Source organism: Mustela nigripes, chromosome 2 (genome assembly GCF_022355385.1).
Source record: "Mustela nigripes isolate SB6536 chromosome 2, MUSNIG.SB6536, whole genome shotgun sequence".
In the NCBI taxonomy this organism is placed as follows: Eukaryota; Metazoa; Chordata; class Mammalia; order Carnivora; family Mustelidae; genus Mustela; species Mustela nigripes.
In genome coordinates, this window is record NC_081558.1 from 94,310,743 (window position 1) to 94,334,530 (window position 23,788).

The window sequence follows — 23,788 nt, forward strand, 5'->3', positions numbered from 1 at the left end:
AAAATGTGGAAGTCTGATTCAAGGTACAGTCTCCCGGGCCTTTGTTTTAAGTGAGGTCAGCCAAAGTGGTTTCCTGTGACGAACAGAGCCTCAAGGAAAAGCTTGTAGGGGTGCTGGACTCATCAGCTTTCTCCCCAGGTGGTGGCCAGTGAGCTTAAGGGACAGAGCCAGAGCCAGGGACCCGGAAGAGGCTGGCACGGCCTTTGCGCAAGGTGTCCATTCGGACGGCTCAGCTCTCAAACCAGCTGGGCCTGCGCAGCTCGACAGGACAAGTGCCTCTTGGGGCTGCTACCCTAACAAATGAAAAAATAATGCCCTTGAACCAAGAGTGAAACTGAACTATCTAAGGAAAACACTGTGAGCAAATACCAAGAGCTTAGGGAAACCATCTGATTAGGGCAGCCAGGCTCAGGAGCACTGCCCGCCCGCCCACACCCGGCTCAGGAGGAAGGCGCAGCTCGTCCTGAGCAGGTGATCGGAGGGTGCGCGGGCTAAGGCCATGTCCACCACCACATGCCAAGTGGTGGGCTTCCTCCTGTCCCTCCTGGGCCTGGCCGGCTGCATCGCTGCCACGGGGATGGACATGTGGAGCACCCAGGACCTGTATGACAACCCCGTCACCTCTGTGTTCCAGTACGAGGGGCTCTGGCGGAGCTGCGTGAGGCAGAGCTCAGGGTTCACCGAGTGCCGGCCCTACTTCACCATCCTAGGCCTTCCAGGTAGGCCGGGCGGGGGACCGGCTGGTGAGGGCCGGGCAGGGACTGATCCGCGCTCCCTGCAGCACCAGGAGTGACCCTTGAAGCCTTGGCTCGGAATAAAAGGTGTGAATAAGAGAAGTTGGCCTCGTGACAGAGAGGGCTAGATCATATGGGAGAAAATTTGGAGAATTCATACTCAAGTCAAAGGAAGAACAGGGCATGAAGAAAAGGGATCTGTTCTTAGGGCATGCTTGGGATACTAGCATAATGGTCTTCAAAGGAGGAAATCATGGGTATGTATGTGCCTCTGACTTGCTCTTGCCTGTACAGACACGGAAGCAAGGAAGTAGGACGGTGAATATTTTCTTCTAGCCAAAAAATGTTGACTGAGAGCTCACTTCCTTTCATTTTCAGTTCAATTCAATTTTTCTTTGAAAAGTTGGAGTCTCGGGGTGCCTGGGTGGCTCAGTGGGTTAAAGCCACTACCTTCAGCTCAGGTCATGATCCCAGGGTCCTGGGGATCGAGCCCCGCCTCGGGCTCTCTGATCAGCGGGGAGCCTGCTTTCCCTCCTCCCTACCTGCTTCTCTGCCTGCTTGTGATCCCTGTCTGTCAAATAAATAAATAAAATCTTTAAAAAAGAAAAGAAAAGAAAAGTTGGAGTCTCTGTGAGTGCCAGAAAATATATATTGCCATTCAATTATAAATACCCCTTTTCTTGCTTTGCATTGAGAAGTTCTAGTATGCACTCCTAAAAAACAACATATGCCAGAATATTATAAAGTTATAATTAAAATAATCTCACAATATAAATACAATTATAAATGTGACATCTTTTCACCCCTGAAGATGAAGTACGTTAAACCCCTACTTTTAATACAGATTATTATTTCAAACGTGCTCATAGGAACTTTGCATTCTAGATATCCTGGGATCTACTTGTATTTAAAGAAAGAAGGTGGGCAAAAAGAAAATAAAAGGCCATTCTAACTAGCGGCTCCAAGGAATGGCCAAAGATATGAGTTTGGTGAGGAAATGTTAGGTTTGCCACTCTGAAACAAGCACCTTGTAAGCAGGTAGGTGGAAATAAATTTTCACGACACTACCTATACAGCACTTGAAATTGAATTATGAAAAGCAATGCAACTAATGTGTCTTCATTTTTGGAAAGAAATAGAAGATGTGTAACAGAGTAGAATTGGAATAATTGCTGCATTTTGAAAGCCACTTTTTAAAAAAATTTTATTTATTTATTTGACACAGAGAGAGAGAGAGAAGAGAGAAAGTACAAGCAGGGGGAGCAACAAAGGGAGAAGGAGAAGCAGGCTCCCTGCCTAGTAGGTAGCTGGAAACAGGACTCAATCCCAGGACTCTGGGATCATGACCTGGGCTGAAAGCAGAAACTTAACCGACTGAGCTACCCAGGCACCTCTGGAAGTCACTAGCACTGCAGGTCCAGCAGGATCACCAACTGAGACCTGCTTAGGGAAACAAGGCAGGTAGGACCTGGCCGCAGGGCAGATAGCCACAGAGGAGGTATTATACTGTGGTGCGAGGGGAGAGGTCAGAAGGCAGACGGTACAAACATGGATTGCTGAGCTGTTAGCCTCACCTTATTTTAACTATTAAGGGAAGGAAAAAGATGGACCTCATACTCAAAATTAAGGGATGACATCCTATGACTTCATACTGAAAAACCTCGAACCAGGGCCCCACAGAATTACCAGCCTCTCTCTCATTCTGTTTCTTTTCCACTCATGGAGCCCCACACCATCCTCCCTCATCATGCCCTCTGATCAGCCCCTGTCCTTCTTGCCTCTTTCATCTCTCCTCCTTACTTAGGCTTATATTCTTTTCTCCTAGAAGATCTCATGATTCTGATCATTCTCAAATTCTGTCTCTCCCTGGGTCACTGAAAACCAAATTAAAAGAATAAATTTTACTTCCCTTCTCACTCTTTGTCTTTCTCAGTCTGCTTTCCATCCTTCCCCCTTTTGGAGTGTTTACTCCTTTGACTACGGCAGATGGTCAGGTAGACCTTCCAGTCACCAGCTTCTAGTTCTCAGTTCTTATCTCCCGAGATATTTTAAAACACAAACTTTCCCGTGGATTCCCCGTTCACATAAATTCAGGGCAGAAATGACAGCCTGATGCCCACAGCCCCCTACATGCTTCACCTTGCCTGACTTCTCTCTTAATATTCCTCTGCCCCCAGGCTGTGCTCCCCCCTGTCCATCTACTATACCATGAGCTTGGTCCTGGATATCCATTGCCCCCAATGCCAAAAGCCCCCCTCCACCGCCCCACTGCCATCTCACAAATCTTCTCATGTGCAAGGTCCAGCTCAAATATGACCTCCACTGTGAGGCCTCCTCACATGCTCAAATTGAATAGGATCCCACAAATCTCTGTGACAGACCTAGGGCACACGGACAGCATTGAGCGTATCCACCCTCGTGACACTGCTCACAATTTTGAAAAGCTGAAAAGCTCCAGGCAGGCCTCACACAGATATACCCCCAGTCCTTCCTGCCTGGATTGGGGTAAGAGGATTCCATCAAAAGCCAGGAAAGACATTTCTTGAGCCTGAATTGCCAAAAAGGAGATACCTTAAATAACTGATAATGTATGGCCATGGAGTGCAGATTTAAGAACAGTTGGGCCTCCTGCAGCAGAAGTGACCAAAATGTAAACTGGTATCCCATAATATATAAATTTGTTTGGTGACTTAAGATTTGGCCGACTTGGGGTGCCTGGGTGGCTCAATCTGTTAAGTGTCTGACTCTTGATTTCAACTCAGGTCATGATCTTAGGGTCCTGAGATCGAGAGCCCAGAGATGGGCTCCATGCTGGGCTGGAGCCTCCTTAAGATTCTCTCTCTCCCTCCCCTGCCCCCAACTTGCACCCTCTCTCAAAAATAAAATGAAATAAAATAAAATAAAACAAAACAAAACAAAACAAAAAATATTTGGCTGACTAAAGTAAGGGATGGGCTGGTAGATTGTCATAAGGAAAAGGGTAAAAAGATACTCCAAAACTAAAGGCAGAAATATAAGAAGATGGAGCAGCCAGAGAGGAGTCCAGTGGTGGACATTTGTGGGGCTTCTGAGGAAGCAGAAATGGGTAATATTAACCACCCAGGACTTAGCACCTAGGGGGAACTTGGCCATCAAGAATAACCGCTGAGGGCGCCTGGGTGGCTCAGTGGGTTAAGCCGCTGCCTTCGGCTCAGGTCATGATCTCAGCGTCCTGGGATCGAGTCCCGCATCGGGCTCTCTGCTCAGCAGGGAACCTGCTTCCTCCTCTCTCTCTGCCTTCCTCTCTGCCTACTTGTGATCTCTCTCTGTCGAATAAATAAATAAAATCTTTAAAAAAAAATAAAAAAGAATAACCGCTGAAAGCATTTTCTTGAGGATGACAAGGTGCGTAGGGAAGAGAGACTTGAAGCAGAGGATCTGAGTGAAATGCCTTAAAACAGAAATGAAGGTTGCAGAGAGTTTAATTTTGACCTAGAACTCAGAGGAGTACCACCCTCTAGCAGAGAAGTAAGCTTTAAGGTATATAATAAAAGCATGAGGCAGGTACCCCTATAATACCTGAGTTAGCAATAATAAAATCACTAAAAATTATCCACTTCTTCCTAAGGACAAGCTCTTTTCTTGCAAAATGTCACATAACCCTTCATTCATCTGATTAAAATGTATCACATTTATTTAGAACTTACAGCCACAGAATAATTTAATTCCATTCAACTGGCTGTATTATGTAACCAAAGATAGACCAATGACATGAGTGTTGGTGGTAACAGAACTGTTTACCTGTAAATGACCATCTCTGTATGATGAATAGCCAAATATTCTTTCTCATTATATTCCAAACAGTTAATGCAGCATGTAGTTCTCCAAGGACAGTGCCCAGAAATAAAAACAGTTACCATTTATTGGACTGCACATAGACCCTCCAGTTTAATCTTCACAGCAATACAGCAAAATGTGTATTAGCTTTGTTTTTATAAAAGTGGAAACTGAGGCTGAGATAGGGAGACAAAGTAAGGTGCCCAATTTCCCATGGATGGAAGATGGCAGAAGCAGGAAATGAACATGAGGCCGTAAACCTTCCAAGTCTGTATCTCTTCCCCTGCCCATGCTCAGGCCCTGCTTCTGCATTCCAGCTAGAAGAGTCTGCCTTTAGAATTGAAGAGAGTGCTCTGCACTTGTACACCAGCGCCTTGGCCCGTTTATCATCACAAATGCACAATTAGGAGTATCAAATTTAAAGAATGGATGACTTGTGTATCATTCCCTTTCCCCCACCCTGGAGACAGTGGGGGTAGGGGAAAGGGCAGTCCAAGAGCAGGGTAGAGAGGAGGCAAGGACCATGGCCCTGGTCCCATAATGGCATCATGGTCAAGTAATGTTTTCTTTTTTTTTTTTTTTTTTAAGATTTATGTATTTATTTGAGAAAGAGGGCAAAAGGAGGGGCAGAGGGAGAAGAGAGAGAATCCCAACCAGACTCCCCACTGAACACAGAGCCTGATATGGGGCTCCATCCCACCACCCCAAGATCATGACCTGAGTCAAAATCAAGAGTCAAACGCTCAACCAACTGAGCCACCCAGCCACCCCAAGTAATGTTTTTTCTAATGTGTTTGCAAATATTTGGATTGAATATGGTGCTGTGGTAGGGCCCTGTGATAGAGGCAAGTGAGCTGGGATTAAGAGCATAGCTTGACCAGGTACATCTCCTGACCTTGCTTTCCCCATCTGTGAAATGCCTCACAATAAGGCATCTGTATGAAAGTGTTCTGCGAACCATTTACAAGATCTGGCTCTTGGTGTCAATAAATCATTACTGCCCTGTCTACAACACCCACAACAGTTAGGACACTTGATCTTCCGGGGTTTTCTCCTCCAAAATCAAGCATCTTTTATGAATCTTTATGCAAAGTAAAGATTATTTAGGGACCTTCTTTTTCTCCTTTCAGTCCTCCATTCTAACTATGTTCTGGGCACATCATTGGTTTCCAGCCCCTTTGCAGGCACTGAGGGTCTTTTTTTTCTTTTTTCATACAACTGGCTGCATTTGCCCCTTTCTATTGCAATGTGAAAAAACAACAGCCACTGGAAAGCTAGGGAATTTCCCATTAACCTATTGATCTATTTACACACACAGGAATGGAGTTTTTTCACAAAATCACCCTTAACCCAGAAAACAATTCCACAAAATCTAAAGCAAAAATCCACAAAGGAAAAAAATATGAAACTGCTTTTCAGCATCCTTTCCAAAGGAGCCACCTGGTTTATTTCTCCTTCCTATTGGCTGACTGCTTCACATGAAGCAGTAATAATACCATTTGTAATCCTATGAAACCAGGTGTGCTCCAATGTCTGGTGGAAGAAACTGGCCCCAAGAAGGAAAGTGGTTATGAGTTAGTTATACACTTGAAATTAAATCTGGGGGAGCCTCTTGGTTTTGCTCAAGATGCTTTCTCTTTCTTCCCAAAAGAAACATATTTTAGCCCAAACAGGTCTTTTTCAATATGTGGACAAATATCTAAACGTGCACACTATTGTGTGTCTGAAGGAGATCCCACAGAGAACTGAGCACACATCTACAAAGCCGGAGAGAATCTGTGCCTGCAGCATGAAATGAGGCTGCCCGCCCCATGCAGACCCAGGAATCAGAATGCCTCCCCAGCTTGTGACTGCCAAGGCTGTTGCTTGGAGAGCATGGGCAGCCACACAAAAAGTATCATGCTCCAGCCCAAGCCAGTCAGTGGTGGGCACCATTTCTTAGCGGGGACGCATGTGGCCAGAGTCACATAGTTGGACCCCACCTGAGAGATGAAAAGGAAGAGCAGTGAAGGTGGATGCCACCCCCCCTCACCCGTTACCTGCCCCCTCCCTCATTGCCAGTCAGATCTTGAGCCCATTTTTCCTGATCTTCTCCCCCACAACACCCCCCACCTTGGTCCAGGTCTTATTCTTCCTTCTCGTCTCAAATCTTCTCCCCTCCTGGCCCCTCATATTCCTGCATGCATGGCTTTCTCAAATCCTCAACCGTATTTTATCAGCATGTGACAGGATTCACGTTTATACCGTTGGTACCAGCCAAAGCCATGTGGGGCTGAAGAGAGAGAACTTCTTTTCTCTTCTCTTCTTTTCTTTTCTCTTTTTTCCTGATATTTGCTGAGCCTGGCTTAGTTCTGTGCTGGTGCCAAGTAGCATCTGGTGCTCACAACATCTTTTTGCAAGAGATAGCTCTGTCCCACTCCAGAGCTGAGGAAACTCGGCTTCAGTGAGGTTAAAAGATTTGCCTAACAACACCTACCTGGCTTCACATTGTTCTGTAGAATTTCATGAGATATAAAGGACTTCCATATTGGTTCCCTGAGATCTCGGGAGAATCTAGGCCCTTCTATCTTGTTTTGAAGGACCTTTTCTCTGAGGTCTGGCCTCAGACTTCCCTCCTCTGGGCTCCCCTCCTTTGGACTCCTCCATCAGCCCTCCCTGCCTCCAGTTTGAAGCCACTTTGTGTCTGAGGTGTGGGTCCTCTCTAACTGCCCCAGATCACACCTTTGTCTTGTAAGCCCCACTCCCCAACACCCCAGCTAGCTCAGGGATGACAGCCACTGGGGACTCTTTCCTCTCAACTCGTCACTCTGAGCACCTCCTCCTGAGCCCTGTGGAGGGCTGTTTTCCAAGATTACTCCTTGAAATTTTGTGTTATTGAACAATTAAATGAAAATCTCTAGGGGTGGAGGCAAACATTAACATTTTTTTTAAATTTCCCCCAGGAGATGCTAAGGTACAACCAGGGCTGAGAACCACACCCAAAGGCACCCTGCCTGTCAGTCCATAGCTGGTTTGGGGGAATTAGATATTTTGCAACTGGGAGGGAACACTGAGTTCCCATTTTTTCTGTTTGCTTCTTTCAGCCCTGAATCCTGCCCACCCTTCAAGCCTGATAATGCCTCATTGTTCATTGGAAAGAATGCTGTAGTCACACCTTTGGTGCGGGGGAATCAGTCTACAGAGTCGTTGACTCACCTGTTATCAGCTGATAAGCCTATATGCCTCTTGCTTAGAATAGCAAATAAGAGACAGAATGGCTAAAAGAGAAACCTACCTCCTTTGGGAGCAGTTTCTCTGGTTACCTATCTATGAAGAATTAGAACTCCAGATGGTAGAATCTTCCAACTAGAAAGGAGGTCACCCCCCATGCATGTCCATGGTCATTTCTAGGCTTAGGGGGTTTCTAGCAATGAGTGGTGGAGAACATTTCCTCCTACTTTCTGGAACCTGCCCCCACCACAGCTCCCACTCTCAGAAGAACCCCCCAAGGAATCTCTAAAGCAAGGCAGTCTTTGGTCCATCCATCCAGGTCCAGGGTTGGGACTTGGACAGTCATCCCACAAGATATAAAACATAAAACATGAAACAATGTTGTGTCTTTTCCAAGCACAGGTGCCATTGTTCATCCAAAATCCAGAGATCAAGAGAGCAGGAAAGAAACGAGGCCTTGTCATGCAAACGTGACTCCACAGAGGCAAAAGGACCTCTGAAAGCCTGAAGGCAAAGGCTGACCAGGACAGGCTGCCCAGGCCTCCTGTACCCAAGGGCTCCCGTGGCATAGCAGCGGCAACTCTCCCCATGAGGCAAGCCCACCGTGCTTTCACCTCCCACTTGCCAGTCTCACCGCCATTCTAATCCAGCAATGTCAGGCAAGATCATGTGCCTCAGCCACGGCCACCTGGTGTTATGTTTTCCAGAACAAACATTAAAACTACTCAGTCAAAAGAGTCCATGATTCCACCCTCACCAAGAGTCCAGCAGAAATGTAGAATGAGGAAGGGACATCCTTTAGCTTGCCTCATTAATATTGTTTATTTGGTTTTTATTTGTTTGGTTGGTTGGTTGATTGGGTTTTGGCTGTTTTAACCAGATGCCCTGCTAGGTGGTTCTCAAAAGGGATAAGTGATTTTGTTCTCTGAAGAGCTTAAGACTTAAAATGTCAGAATGAGAGCAGTGTTTAAAACCTCCAACCGGATTTTGGGTGGATTTGAAGCTCACGAGAGGCCCATGGGGACAGGATGAAGGGAAAGTCAACTCCCTTTCTCTTCTCATATGTCCAGTTTTCTGGTAATAACATACATATTAGTAGAGCCTGAAGGATATTTTCTCAAGTCCAGTGCTGCTGCCTGAATGTTCTCTCCATAGTTGTCCTGAACCAGGCTTGTAGTGTAATTGTATGTGTTAAAGAGAACTAGAACCATATCATGAGCAACTGTGGGTCTAGAAAGTGGGTCTATTATTACTTAGCCAAGGTACTCCCAAAGTGAAAAGAAACTTGAGGTTCAGGATTTCCTGAAAATATGGATTAAGGATTTCCTTAAAAATATGACCTTCCCAAGACAGACATTGCTTTAAGGCAGTGATTATTTTTTGTGAAACTTTATACCTCCTATGGCATCTGACAAAGTGTTTTGTAGAGAATTTGAGCTTTAAAATATTCAATGAATGAATGACTGAACTCATTGATGAGTTGTATGATTATGTGACATATGGCTATGAGTGTATACCAACATATGCTGGATGCAAACACAAAAATGTAAAGGAATACACAAGTAGATGACACATGCTTATATTTGTTAATAAAGGAATGAATAGGCTGTTTGTTCCCAGTCTCCCACAGGGCCAGCCAAGCCCTTGAGCAAAGCTTCAGAGAGCATAGGTGACACTCTAAAGCCCTTCTGTATTAAGAGTGGATCCAAGGGCCACTCTAAAGGCCCTCCTGAGCTCTCCTTGTCCTACTGGGGTCACCACGGCTCTGGCATGAGAACTCAGCTGTAATCTCAAGATGCCAGTGTTAATCAGTTCAGTTTTCCCAGGAAAGAATGGTCAGATCCTACAGGATTGACCCACACCATAAACCAACACATTTACTCTGCTAATATAGTTGCCAATGGGACCAAGACTGATGATGGTTGCATGTAGAATTCTCTTCTCAGCAGAGAAGCAAAGTTAAAATCAGAAGTTTGTTCAGGGAGAAGAGAATCAGAATCAAATGGAGTAGAACTAGAATGGCTGGATACCATCATCTCCATACAAGAAGACACCCTGGTGAGAAGGTTGCTGGACTTCCATTCCTCAGACAATGCAGAAGGCTCTTGAATGAGTTCCGCATGATCTACCTCTCCTTTTTCAATAGACTTCATCAATTGCCAATTCTTCCATCTGACCAGCTGCTTTGTGATATGCACCTCAGAGTGAGTGAGCTGGCAGGTCCAGTGATAAAGGCCATATTTCAGACAGAAATCTTCCTGAAGAGATTAGAGAGAAACTGTTCCCAGGAAATTCCTTGTCTTGAGAGTCACATTTAGAAATAATCTCCTGGGACAGGTTATTCCCTGAGATGATTTTTAGAGACTATTTCCTTGTACATTCTTAGCATCCATTTGAGGGGATGATATTTCACGGCTGAGTCTCCATGTTTGGAGGATACATTCTCTTAGGTGCTTACAGATCACCTGACCTTGATGGCAGCCTGCTTTTCCAGGATTAGGTACCTCAAAGTGATGTACTGTGATGGAGAAAGTAACCATTTTGGGATGGTTCTGAGTTTGACCCCCAGGTCTTGCTTGTTCCTTGGTATGTGTCCTTGAAGCTCTCTAACCTCTGACTCTCAGTTTCTTCAACTATAAAATGGAGGTAATCATATCACCCACATTGCAGGGTTTGTTTTGTTTTTTTTTACTGTGGATTAAGGTTTTTAGTGTCTAAAAAGCCACTGATAGCTTTCAATCAAAATGTAGCAACTGGCTACATTTGCAATTGCTTCCCACAATTCTCCAGTTCTACTCTATTAGAAATACCCATGCTCAGTCCTTTCCCTCTGAAGAACACCAGGGACTCATTTGTCTTTCTTTTGTAAAATGCATTATGCGTGTAGTGGGCATGTTTAATGACTGTTTTTCCCCACTTTGGCATAAGATCCATGAGTGCAGAGGCCATGCTGACCTATTAATTAAGGTCATTCCTGTGCCTAATCATAGGGGCTCAGAAAAAAACTGTTGGGATGAGTCACTGCATATTAAGGACACACTAGAAACCACTGTGGATATATCTGGAAGGGAGGTCACTGCTGGAGGGACCTACAGTTTCCATTGCTTCCAGAGAAGGGAACTGATGATAAACTGGTTGTGTTGAAAGGCCTGTGATTGAGACATCAGGCTTTTCTTATACACCCAAAGCCTACGACTCATCCTGACTGTAATAGTCCCTTTGCAAAGAGACAAAAATACGGTGCCCTTGGTATATCACCTAGTAAACTTGCTCATCACGTGCTATAAATGAATATTGGGTTTTCCTAAAATGGACACAACAATACGAAGCTTTGAGCCCATATGAAGAGACTAAAGGAGAAAAAGTTGGGGTTAGAAATCAAAGTCACACAGTTTTACTGTAAGTTCTATCAATAATTTTTCATGTCACCTTGGTCAAGCCATTTCCTCTAAGTAGACCACAGATTATCAAGCTTTAAAATGAGGAAACAGAATAGATCAATTCCACTGGCTGTCCCAGCTCCACAATGTCCTCATTCTACAGACAACCATGGCCAGGTCCTTCAACAATCAGAGGATTATACATATGGTTTTGCATCTCTCACAACTCCACGTCCCCTGGCGATGGCAAGGGTCACAGCTTATGGATTTGCTATTTCTTGGGAATTTGGTGCTGGTTGATTGTGGTTGCTTTGTCTTACTGAGCCAAAGCCTAATCAGTCATGTGGAGGTGGCCTTACCTGCAGCTCGTGTCTTGTTCCTCCTTCTGCAGCCATGCTACAAGCAGTGCGAGCCCTGATGATTGTGGGCATTGTCCTGGGTGCCATCAGCCTCCTGGTGTCCATCTTTGCCCTGAAGTGTATCCGCATTGGCAGCATGGAGGACGCCGCCAAAGCCAACATGACACTGACCTCTGGGATCATGTTCATCATCTCAGGTAAACAAGGAGCTAAAGTTCCCTCTCTGAAATGGGCTTCTGGGAATGTCAAAGCTAAATCATTCTGGCAGAGGAAACACGACTTCTCTCTACTGAACATGACTGGACCATGAATCAGAGCTTTACACACTGGGATTCAAGATCTGAGATTAGGGCCCAGTTATGCTGTACAGAATTGTCATGAGTGTTAAGGTCCCCCTTAACTGCCACCCCACTTTATTAGAAGAGATTATCAATCCTAAGGTAGTCATGTGACTCAGTCCCTAAAGGCATTATTTTGGTAAGACTCTAGAAAAATGATTTTAAGGGAAGAGCACTTAACATCATGAAAGGGCCAGGCCCAAAATATTTGTATTATTAATCCCTTGTCCTAAGATGACTGGAAAATCTCTTTCTGCACACATACAAATCCTTCCACAATTAGCAAGATAAGAGAGTCTAAGCACCTAACACAATGTCTAGCACATAGTGGGAATTCAAGAATCAAGGATTGGATTAGCCATTCTGTTACAGGAATGGAATATTCTGCATCCTGCTCAGCTAAACTTCTTTAAGCACACATTGCCTCAGAAACATTGTGATCCCTTTAAAGCTGACTCTGGAGCTTTCTTGTTCTTGGCCCACAGGTCTCTGTGCAATCGTTGGAGTATCTGTATTTGCCAACATGCTGGTTACCAACTTCTGGATGTCTACAGCTAACATGTACACCGGCATGGGTGGGATGGTGCAGACCGTTCAGACCAGGTAATCTCCTAATCTAGTCTTAGTATTCTGTGGTGAGTACAGTTGTAAAAATCCTATTAAACACATATGCCTAATGTGACTGTCAGTGCCTGAAATAGCAAAAATTTATCAGAGGCAACCATGCCATATCGTAAATCAACAATGATCTGTAAATTCATAAACTTCATTTCAGTGAAATATCCTTGGTGCTATGACTTGAGGCTGAGCTGACATTTGCATTGAAATACAGTGACAGTACACAGTATTTATCTAACACGCTTACACAGGCCCCATTGTGGTGGCAATGAAACAGGCACTATTAGCCCAGGCATGTAAATGAACCTCAACCTGCATCTCCAGGCCATGACAGGAACCTGGCTAGGGACAGGTGAAAGCTTGAGTAGAACTGAGCAGAGTGCAGTACAGGTGTGAAGAGTAATATTATGTTTCTTCCTTGTACAGCTGCATCTTCATTTCATTCATACATGTATTCATTCGACAAATGTATGGAGCACTTGCTGTGGGCCAGGAACTGTTCTGAGTGCTGGGGATAAGACAAGGTCCCCATCCTCATGGAGGTTGTGGTCTAGCTGAAGGAGATGAACCCCCATGATAATTTGGTGTCTAAAGGAGGATAGAACTTCTAAATGATGGAAGAGCAATTCTGAAACCGATGTTCATTTAACCACTTCAAAGAGATGTATTTCAAAGCAAGAAGCAGCAGCAAATTCTTAAAGAAGAAAGATCTTGTACTGAGTCATGTAAATATTATATCTAAGTGACCTGTCATCTGTGGAGTGGATACACTAGGTATTCCTCCAGCCACACCATCGTGGGATACAAAGCGGGGATGATGTTGGGATGAATCCATTAATCTCTGACTCCCTGGAACTCCAGTCCCCATCCTTGCTCTGCTTTGTTTCAAGAGAGGAGGAAATGATCCCCATAAGCTCTTCCCATCCTCCTATATGATTTTTCCATTATCTCTTGGTTATAAGGACAACTTAGAAGTATGCTGACCAACCCATTTTGGTTTTCTGGGAATTTCGCCAATTTAAGCACTGAAAGTCCCACATCCTGAGCAACTCTTCCTTCGTGGGCAAATCAGGATGGTTGGTCAGCCTACTTAGAAGAGCCCACCTTATCTGGAGTATCTGGGTGCCTGGGGCCACTGTCCCTGCCTAGAGGGGTCATCCACCCAATGGCACCTGGGATTAATGCCTCCATCATTCTCCCACACCATCTCCCTAAAACCTGCCCCATCCCTTCGGCAGCCAACTTATATACTGAGATCGAGACTATAGTATTCTGAGAGTCCTCCTGAATTCCTTCCTCCATGGATGGGCAGCAGTTTTTCCCTTTCTTCTGTCTTCTTATCCTGTCTACCCAGAAATCACCCAGGACAGTACAGCTTCCAAGAAAGGCCTTGGCAGTCAGTTGAAGGGACTTTCTGGTACCCCATTGGGCTTTCTGGTATCCCTTCCTCTGCTATTGCTACACTGAATGTACCTGAGCTGCAAACTGCCTGCCTTCATGCTATACACAGCTTGCGAGATATGTTGTATTAGCCTACACATTGCACTTTATAACCTGCATTAATCACCAACTTTTAAAAAGTAGAAGTGTGTCGTAGATTGGGTTACTCAGAAACAGATCCTGTGAAACAGATCCCAAGGCTCTGTTTAGCGATTTATTAAGGAAGGGGAGACTGGGTAGGAGAGAGGAACCCAGAATAGAAAAGGGAGTAATTGCAATGAAGTCTGGGACTCAACCCAATCCTGGGGAGCTGTGAACAAGACAACCTCCGAGTTGCCCTGACTTCAAATTGTCACACTAGTCAGCCTCTGTGCTTGTGGATGAAATGGCTCCAGGGACTGTACCAAAGCTAAAGCTCCCGGGGGGAAACATGGGGGCTGGCAAGCAAAGGCAAAGACCACAGGAACTGAAGAAATGATTAAAGGAACATAGGGAACCTGGGTGGAGCATCATTAGTGCTCTCTACAAGGATATTTCACAACACACACACACACACCCTGTTTTCCCAGCTTCTTGCAAGAAAAAAAAAATAGATCTGACAGTACTGGGCCCTCATCCTCTATGATGACAATCTCTGCAGTTAAGAGACGAACGCCCTCTTAGCAAGGACTCACCCTCTCCAGTTTATCAAATGTCCCAGCTCTGAGGTCATTTATCATTGGGCTTGTGGGGTTTTTTCCCCAAAAGAGAGAGCTAAGAAAGTGAAATATTTTTATACCCAACCCACTTCACTCATTTAAAGTCCATAGCCATCCCAGTTAAGTATTTAAGTTTGCTGACCTTAACCAAGAGGTCTAAGTTAAAGAAGGGCACCTCATTCCCCCTACACAGAAGATAGAATTAGCTTCATGACTAACAATGAGGGCTTGGGAGACAGAGGGATCTGCATTTGAATCCCAGCAACTCCTTCCTGGGTCTTTGAAAAAGTTGCTTAGCCTCTCTGAGCCTCTGTCTCTTCATCTATAAAATGGGAATAATAAATCCTGCCAAATGGGACTGATGGAAGAATTAAATAAAATTGTGATAAAAGAGTCATCACAGTCTCAGTAAGGGCTCAATAACTGGAGCGATTTTTGTCATCATTAACATTGTGCAGTCACTCAAACATCCGTAGGAGTATCAAGGACAGGATTTCTGTCAGGGCAGAGGGACCAGGACTGCCCCCAGGAGATTCACCCAGGGGCTGAAGAGGAGTCCTAGGAAGAGGTCAGCTGTTAAACCCCTAGCTACAATGGGGAAGACCAAGAGTGAGATGAGGTTCTTCATTCCAAGCCAACAGCACTCAAACCAAATGCCTGTCTTTTCCTAGTCCAAAGGAAATAAAAATAGCCTACAACTAAATGTTCTCCCAGAACTTTTTCAAGCCCTGAGCTAAGTCTGCCAGCTCTGCCCTTTACATTACACTTGGTCATCCAGCTTATATTGCTTACTTTGATCCTGCTAAAATGTGTATACTTTTTAACCACATCTAAAGTATCTTATTTTCTTGGGTTGCAGAGGTCTGCACACATTTCTGTCTTCCAAGTACTGGCATAATGTTCTTATTTTGTGATTTGTAAACATACGAGTGATTCACAGTGTTCTACAAACATCCCCATGATCCTTAATGAGCCCAAGGGGAAAACCTCCATGGGCAGGCATCCACTGTGCTGAGCTCTCCCTTCCTGTGAGATTCTTGGAGATGAAGGGAAAGTTACCAGCTAACACTGAATTACCCACTGACTTCCTAACAGCTTTTGGTCACAGTCTCCACTACCCACAAAGGTCCATTTGGAATGAGAATTATTTTATTTTCAGGACACCTGTTCTCAGACAATCCTGCTGAGTTATGAATGAGGTAACCAGTCCCATGGAGGCATCCCTCCTAGGAGAAGTGTACCAGCTTTGGAGGCAGATGACACAGGTTAAAGTTTCAGTGTGGGCTCTAGAACAGAAGCACTGGGAAGGTAGAATCTGTGTTCCCTATGTCCCAGTGCCAGGGCAGTGTCAGGCACATAGTAGGAGCTCAATAAATACGTGTTGAACAGATGCATAAACAATGAATGGAAGAATGAATGGTCCCTTCACACTAGTTCTTTCTGAAGATGATGCTCCTACCTGCATGGGCAGTTTCCAGGGTACTTGAATTAGGTAAGATGACAGCTTATTGGCCCACAGGAAGAACTCAAGGGGCCAAAATACCTTCAGAAATAATAACTTCAGACTGATTCCACGTCTCTCAAATTCCTCTTGCCAAACCTTTAAGACACTCCCTAATGCCAGTCGGGAGGGAGGTGGATTTCCAGAGATGTTTCTCTGAGATTAGAGACTTATAATTAATTCCATGCCTGAGTGATGCTAGGGGCCAGAGAATCCCACTGCCATTTGGCTGACTAGCTTCCGTCCCAGTTCTGCTCTCGAAGGCACCTCATTCCCTTGGCCAAGACCCAAAAGAGTGTGTGTGTGTTCAGTGGCATGGGCGAGGATGGGTATGGAAGCCGCAGGAAGGGACAAGAGAGGATGGGTGTGGCCAAGTACAGTGGGTGGAGTCTGGAGGGTTGAGTGGCCCACATTCATTGCTTCATTTCCCCCCTCAGGTACACCTTTGGTTCGGCTTTGTTCGTGGGTTGGGTCGCTGGAGGCCTCACACTAATTGGGGGTGTGATGATGTGCATTGCCTGCCGGGGCCTGGCGCCTGAGGAAACCAAGTGAGTCTCCCCATCCCAGTGCAATCAAACATTTAATCCAAGTCCATTTTAAAGTATAATTTGGAGCCACAGTGATCAGTCTAGGTTTATGGATGAACTTATTAACTAAAGGATCCTGAACCCTCTCTTTTATGGGGAACCTAAAGAACGAAATAGGAATATTTCAGCTGAGTGGATTTAGGAATGATCCTGCTTGAGAGAAAGAAATATCCCCCCAGGTTCCTTCTGACTTCAGGATTCGATGGTTCTCAGCTGAAAGCAGTCTGCCCACCAGGGGATATTTGGCAACAGCTGAAGTCTCCTGATTCTTGCAGCAGCTTTGCAGTGGGGCAGGGGTGATACTGGGATCAAGTGCAGGGGGTGTGGGGGGGGGGGGGTTGCTGCTAAACTTCCTGCGACGCACAGGAGAGGCCCTCATGACGGAGTCCTCTGTTCCAAAATGCCAAAGTTTTGCTTCAGAGAAACCCCACTGTACTGGAGCTGGGAGACCTGGATCCTGGGCCAGATCTACTGCTAACTATTCCTGTGACTTCTAGCAGGTTATTTGCCTTCTCTGGGCCTCTGTTAGGTCATCCATAAACTGAGCAGATGAGAGAAGAGTGGCTCCATGTATGTGCCTTCCAGCTTATAAATTCTGTGATTTTTTTTTTCTGGCATAACCATGTTCCCCCCACACATTGTTTCTGTTTCAGCTTCATTTTAATTGATTAACAGAGGAACTCACTAGTCATTAATTACCAGCTCTAATACAAAACAAGAAATTCTGCTCCAGTGCAGAGGCAGAAAAACCAGTGTCTCAAAGCCTAGAGTGACCAGCCATCTGAGTTTGCCCAGGACTAAGGGTTCCTGGGATGCTGGACTTTCAGTGCTAAAACCAAGATATCCCGGGGCAAATGGAGTGGGTTATCCTCTTACCAAATACATGTGTGGTCATGGAATGTTTCTTTTTTTTTTCTTTCAGCTACAAAGCTGTGTCTTATCATGCCTCAGGCCACAACCTCGCCTATAAGCCCGGAGGCTTCAAGGCTAGCACTGCCTTTGGGCCCAATAGCAAAAACAAGAAGATATACGATGGGGGTGCCCGCACAGAAGACGAGGTACAGTCTCATCCTTCCAAGTACGACTACGTGTAGCACTCCAAGACACCTCGGCATGGGCAAAAGAATCCCCCAGTTAGAATGCACTTGAAAAACAAGGAAATTTTACCTTGACTCCTGATTGCTTTTGACTCACAGTTGAAAGTTAGAAAAACCTTGATTTCACCCGTGAGGTGGCCAGGTGGTCTGGGCCACATGTCTCTGTGTCTCTAATGTTCCATCACAAAAACAGCTGAGTTATCAGATATGAATTAGAGGCTACCGTTCACAGTTTCCAATCCCCTATTTTTTTTTTTATTTAACCTTTCTAATCTGATGATAGACTGTGGTTTGAATTCCTATCAGACAATAGCCCATCGATGATCTATTTCCCAACTCATCCCCCAGAACAATTCTGCAAGGAAAAAAGGAGAGTCCATCAAAAGACATCATTTCCTGCTATTTGATTTTAACCTCCCCTGCCAACTTGGCTACTAATAAACACTGATTGGAGAAGAGGTGATAGGGAAAGATATTTGTTATGTCTCCAGCTCATTATCTGAGTTTTCTTACACTGTGATCTTGACATTACCTGGACCAAAGCAATTTCAGTTTAAGGAAAGCTTTCTGCTTTTGCTGGCAACTGCTAATTCTAGTATAATGTGCCCAGGGGTCTCCTGGGCTCCCCACTGAAGGTCCTCTTTCTGTCACAGGCCAGAAAGTGTCCCTAGAGGAATGAGAAAAGGATATTTGTGGGTAATCTGAATATATGTGGTATTCTCAATATAGTTAGAATAAATATTAGTGAAACAATACACTGAGTTAGCCTCACCCCTACACATGAGTAGAAGAAAATGAAAAAATAATTGCTTTGGTATTGTCTATATTGACTTTGTAAAATCAGCCTTAAGTTTGAATTCCATTAAATGTTCACTGATCCTAAGTATTTCCCTTTGAGCTCTCCAGGACTATGACTACACATTATAGATACAGTGTAACTCTGTAAAAACCAAATGATGAAGCTGAAGGAATGAGTTGAAACCAGTTCTTTCAAAAGACAAGCACAACTAAAAAGTGATGAGCCTGGATGTAATGTGATCCCGCAAGTGACCCCTATGCACACTTGCATGGCTAGAGGTCATTGTCAGTTGACAGGAGCACTTACTAGGCACTGTGGTCAGCTTTGATACTCAGAGAGCTCTTCCCTTCACTAACTTTACCTACAGTGTTTGGACCATTGGATGTTCAAGGACTGAAAGCTCTTGACAGCCACACACCTTCCCTGTGTTCACATGCCTGCTGCAGAAAGCCTGAATTCCTTCCAGGCCACCAGAATTCCATCTCAGCACCAGAGCCAGAATAGGTCCCCAGGGAAGTAAAATAAGAACAGTCTCTCAAAACTACCCAATCAGGGAGCAGCACTGGCACTGGGGGAATTTCACCATTGGGTTATTATTTGGGGGAAAAAGTCCCTACACCAATAGTGCATGTGAAAGTGGCCTCCAGGGATTTGGGTGACTATTCATAGAGGTCTTCAGACTCAACAGAGTATGTCTGGGAGAAACCAGATCACAGCCCATTAAACAGAGAGGAATTTTGTTCACCAACATACAAAGCAAACTCAAGAGACCCTTCTCACTGAGACCGCAATGGTTCTAAGCTACATCAGATACAGTATTCATGGAACTCATTGCCTGAGATGGGATAAAGGGTGGATAGGTAATTCAAGGAAAAAAACAACAACAACAAAAAAGGCAGAGATGGGAGAAGACAAAACTGAACAACCAAGGGCATGGAGATTGTGAGGGTTCTCAGGATTTGACTTGAAGGCCATGGGCACAATGAGCTTTCTTTGCTACCACCAGAAAGTCACTGGTCCAGTCCTGAGGCACTGAGGTGTGGCTCAGCTGGGTTTTTAATCAGCACATTCTCTACCCAACACTTTGTTGTATGAAAGCTTCTGTGAGTTAGACTGTGCTTTGTAATTTTGTTATTGTTGCTCTAGCCTATTATATATGCATTGACCATTGACCTGCATGTTTTGTGAACTAAATATTAAAATTACTATTATCTCACATTTGAATAGCTCCTGCTTTTTTGTCCTAAGCTTCAGGACGTGGAGGGGGCGTGTCTCAGCACCTCAAAGTTGAGGGCATCTTCTGGAATGTTTCTGCTTGCAGAATCTCCCTGCTCAGCAGTAGCCTGGCTGACTAGAGGCCAATGAGGTCTGATTCCGCACACTCAGTGGTTCCTGCAAGTTAAGAAGCCTGAATCAAAAGGACTTTCCAGAGCAGGCAGGCATGCAGCATGTAATCCAGGGCCACATTTAGCCTGTCTGACCCTCAGTGCACCAGCCTGAAGTGCCTAATGTCATTGGCCTGCCCACAAGCTAGTAAAACAGGAGAGCCAATGCCTATCTTAATGCTGTCAAGGGCTGGCTTCACCAGCTCAAGTTGTTATACTCACTGAGGCTGAATCAAGCTAAGAAACATGACCTGTAGAGTCATAACAACCCAACCACAAACCCAGACCACCCCACTTCCCAGCTGTGTTAGCTTGAGCAAAGCAGTTAATCGTTCTGAGTCCTGGTTTCTATAGAATGAATATAATAACCATAATGGTATAATGCAAGTAAAGGACATATTTAAGTGACAAACACTCAACTTGCATAACTTTAAGACAAAGAGGGCATTGACTTAAGTAACTAGGATATCTGAGGCCAGCATTGGTTTCAGGCATAGATCAAGGGATAGATCAAGGGATATGACCAAGATTCTACTTTTTTTTCTGTCTGTACCTCAGTTCTCCTTTCCTCTCTGTTGGTTTGCTTCTCAGGCAGGATGTACCCACAGGATAGCAATGATGGCTGCTCATATCTCTAGGCATATGCCATCTTTCAGCTGGAGTATCTTGCCAAAAGGAAGTATCTCTTTCCTGATATCTGTAGGAGAAAAAAAATCTGATAAAACTTATTGCACTGTTTGAGTCATAGCCACCCCTAAACATCTTCATATAACCAGAGCAGTCATATTTAGCTTAGCTGAGCCTGGGTCCCATAGTCAAAATATGGAGATTTGTCATATCCCACAAAGGACTCAGAGTCCTTAGAAATCAGGCAAATTCATTGCTTTGCCTCATTGTTACCCCTTTGGTTGAACCTGATCTCCAGGAACAGCTTCAGAGGCACAACCTCTAAACCTCTCTGACCAATTACCAAACAGCATAGTATTTATAGTACAGAGAGGGAGGATCTGAGTGATTACTCTAGTTCTCCCAGAAAATGGATAATTAAGACCTAAAACTGAGCATGACATTACATTCCATTTTAAACTAATACTCAATAGTAAAAGCAGTACTGCTACCTAATGATGAGATAAGATGATATCCGTTAGCCACCACCACCACAGAGTTGCTGAAAGAAATCAAACTTCTTCCTTAGAGAGCCTTTAGGGACAGCTGAATCCTGTGTGGAGCCAAGGAACACACAACTCCCTTCATAGAAAACATCATATTTTGTTCTGTAGACTTAGATTTTTGGAGGAATGTAAATATAATGTTATATCTAATATAAAAGAAAGCTAAAAATATTTGTCTTTTAATTGAGCAAGCCCCTGTTATTTAATTTCCCCTAAGGAAATAATCAAAAATATTTATGCCCAAAGATATATATCAATTGTTTAGACTAGTAAACCTGAATCCAAATTATTTTTAAAGTGGTTGCTTCAGGTTAGGGATATGATAATGATACTTTTTCTTTATACTTTTCAGTATAAAGAATATCTTCACTTTATACCCATACCCAGAATAAATTCTCCTTTCCTGAAGAGACATTAGAAATGAAGAAAAAAAGCATTGAATGATGATGAAAGATCACTTTGAGCCTTAAAAAGAGAGACAATTATGAATATTAATATTACCTCATTATCATCTGTTTAGATCTAGGAGATCTCCGATATAACTTCACATAATTTATGAATACTAACTCAAATCGTCAGAATAACTCAGGAGACAGGTACTATTATGCCCATTTCATAGATAAAGAAACCACTCAGTAAGGTTCTGTCTTGCCCGTGTAAGGTCATAACTGTCCTGGTTTCTTCAAGATGGTCCTCAATTTAGACTCAAAGTCCTGCATTCCAGGAAACCTCCAGCCCCCAGCAAAGGGAGGAAAGAACAAATCTACTTTAAAGATAAGGGTATTTGCCTATGAATCCAAGAAGCGTAATACTTAACATACTGTAAATTCAACTTTTAATTCTCAAGTTTAAAAAAATGTTGAACAAGAGCAAATGTATTGTAAATGGTGGACAGATGGTGGGAATGGAGGAGACCATCAGGCCAACTGGTCCCTTCCGAGCTGACACATCTACCTCAGCAAAGTTCTCAGGGTGCTACGCAACATGTGTGCACTTTTAAGGGCTCCTGGGCTAGCTAGATAGCACTGTGGTGTGATGCTATGCGAAGGGTATGGAAATCCCGGGGTCCCCAAACTGCACTGTCTGCAGGTGAACTCCTCCACTGATGATAGCTAAGCCACCCAAAGGTCCTTGAGGTGGGGTTTAGGTCAAGACCCATGTCATCTCAGCACTACTCCTTTTTTTTTTCTTTTTTTTTTTTTTTGAGAGAGAGTCTTTTTTTTTTTTATTTAAAGATTATATTTATTTATTTGACACAGAGAGAGAGATCGCAAGTAAGCAGAGTGGCAGGCAGAGAGAGAGGGGGAAAGCAGGCTCCCCACTGAGCAGAGAGCCCGATGCAGGGCTCAATCCCAGGACCCTGAGATCATGACCTGAGCCGAAGGCAGAGGCCCAACCCACTGAGCCACCCAGGTGCCCCGTCAGCACTACTCTTAACTTGAAGCCCCAACATTGGGTCTGAGTCAGTCTCCCCCAACCTTCTAAAGACTTCCCAGTCCTCTCTTATCTCAGGTGGAGCTGGATGTGACTGGCCTGAGGTTTCTGGCCTTTCCCTGTTATCAAAGTGGCCGCCCTTAGTCCTTGTTGACTATAAAAAGCTTATTTGTTCTATTCGACAAGCCAACTTGAATTTTTTGGAAGATGAAATACCAAACATGTTAAGCATGTAAGACTTAGCCACCCATACTTAATGGCCAAAGGAGGACAGTTGCCATGGAAATGGCTCTGGTAAGGACAATGGAGTGAGGCTGAAGGGTCAATAAAATTCCATAATGGGGCACAGGCCGCCCAGCCTGCCGGTCTCTTATGACACTGGGAGTGTTTGCCCAAGTCTTAGGAGTTAAGTCATAATTTGGAGAGAGAGAAACAAAAATGTCCAGCTGCAAACAAACATGTTGAGGGGTTGGAGTGGGAGGTTCAGAATATGGATGGAGATATTTTTAATGTCAGTGGTGAGTGCATGGCTTCTCACAAGGACTGGCAGAGCCCTCCCACCAGTAGCTTTCATGCAGACAGACCATCCCATCCAGCTGCAGAGGAGCACAGCCAAGAGAACAGAGAAAACTCAATGAAGGCTTGTGGAAAATTGGCGTCAGAATGACCCTCACAGCCTCTCTGGCAACATACACACAAGACTCAGGCTGGCTCAGTCTCCTGGATCCAGTAGTTCCATCCCCGGGAATCTTCTCAAAGGAAGTCTGCCTGACTGTGGTCCTGCTGCTAAGGGAGCCATTGGCAGAAGGCTGGGAGGCAGAAAATATGAAAAGAAACATGATACCACTATCTTTCCAGACACATCTTTCCAGTCTTTGCATGTCCAAGGAATACCACAGAAAGTGGTAGAAGAAAGCTGAACAAAAATAAAGACTTGACTTCAAAAAAGCAGGAGTCGATCCACATGGAAAGAATAAGCTCCCCACTTGGAGAATGCAAAAGTTATGTGCACTACCTGGGTTCTCATTACTGCCAAGGCTATGCCTACAAAAGGGACATCAGTATGATGTTGTGGGGGAAATGTTTCAGATACCAAAAGCAATCACAAATGTCTGTCGATGTATTTGTGAAGTTTCTGGCTTTCTATATGATTTTACTTTCTTTTTGGACTTTTGAAGGCATAACATAGTGGTTCAAATCACAAAATAACGTGTTTTAAA

General features: G+C 44.4%; 1 protein-coding gene across 1 annotated transcript; it reads left to right on the forward strand.

Annotated features, from left to right (window-relative positions):
* The first annotated feature begins 351 nt into the window (after positions 1-351).
* CLDN18 (claudin 18) lies at positions 352-19,795 on the forward strand. The gene is made up of 5 exons (XM_059390986.1): positions 352-719; positions 11,532-11,696; positions 12,323-12,440; positions 16,532-16,642; positions 17,604-19,795. The coding sequence occupies exons 1-5, from the start codon at positions 500-502 to the stop codon at positions 17,773-17,775; spliced, it is 786 nt and encodes a 261-aa protein (XP_059246969.1). The 5' UTR covers positions 352-499; the 3' UTR covers positions 17,776-19,795.
* Positions 19,796-23,788: the final 3,993 nt, after the last annotated feature.

What these genes read in the sequence shown, in the direction of transcription:
- CLDN18 (XM_059390986.1), top strand. Translation starts at nt 500, where the DNA reads ATGTCCACCACCACATGCCAAGTGGTGGGCTTCCTCCTGTCCCTCCTG. An exon ending in CACCATCCTAGGCCTTCCAG is followed by an intron (nt 720 to 11,531) that starts GTAGGCCGGGCG and finishes CTCCTTCTGCAG; the next exon opens with CCATGCTACAAGCAGTGCGA. An exon ending in GATCATGTTCATCATCTCAG is followed by an intron (nt 11,697 to 12,322) that starts GTAAACAAGGAG and finishes CTTGGCCCACAG; the next exon opens with GTCTCTGTGCAATCGTTGGA.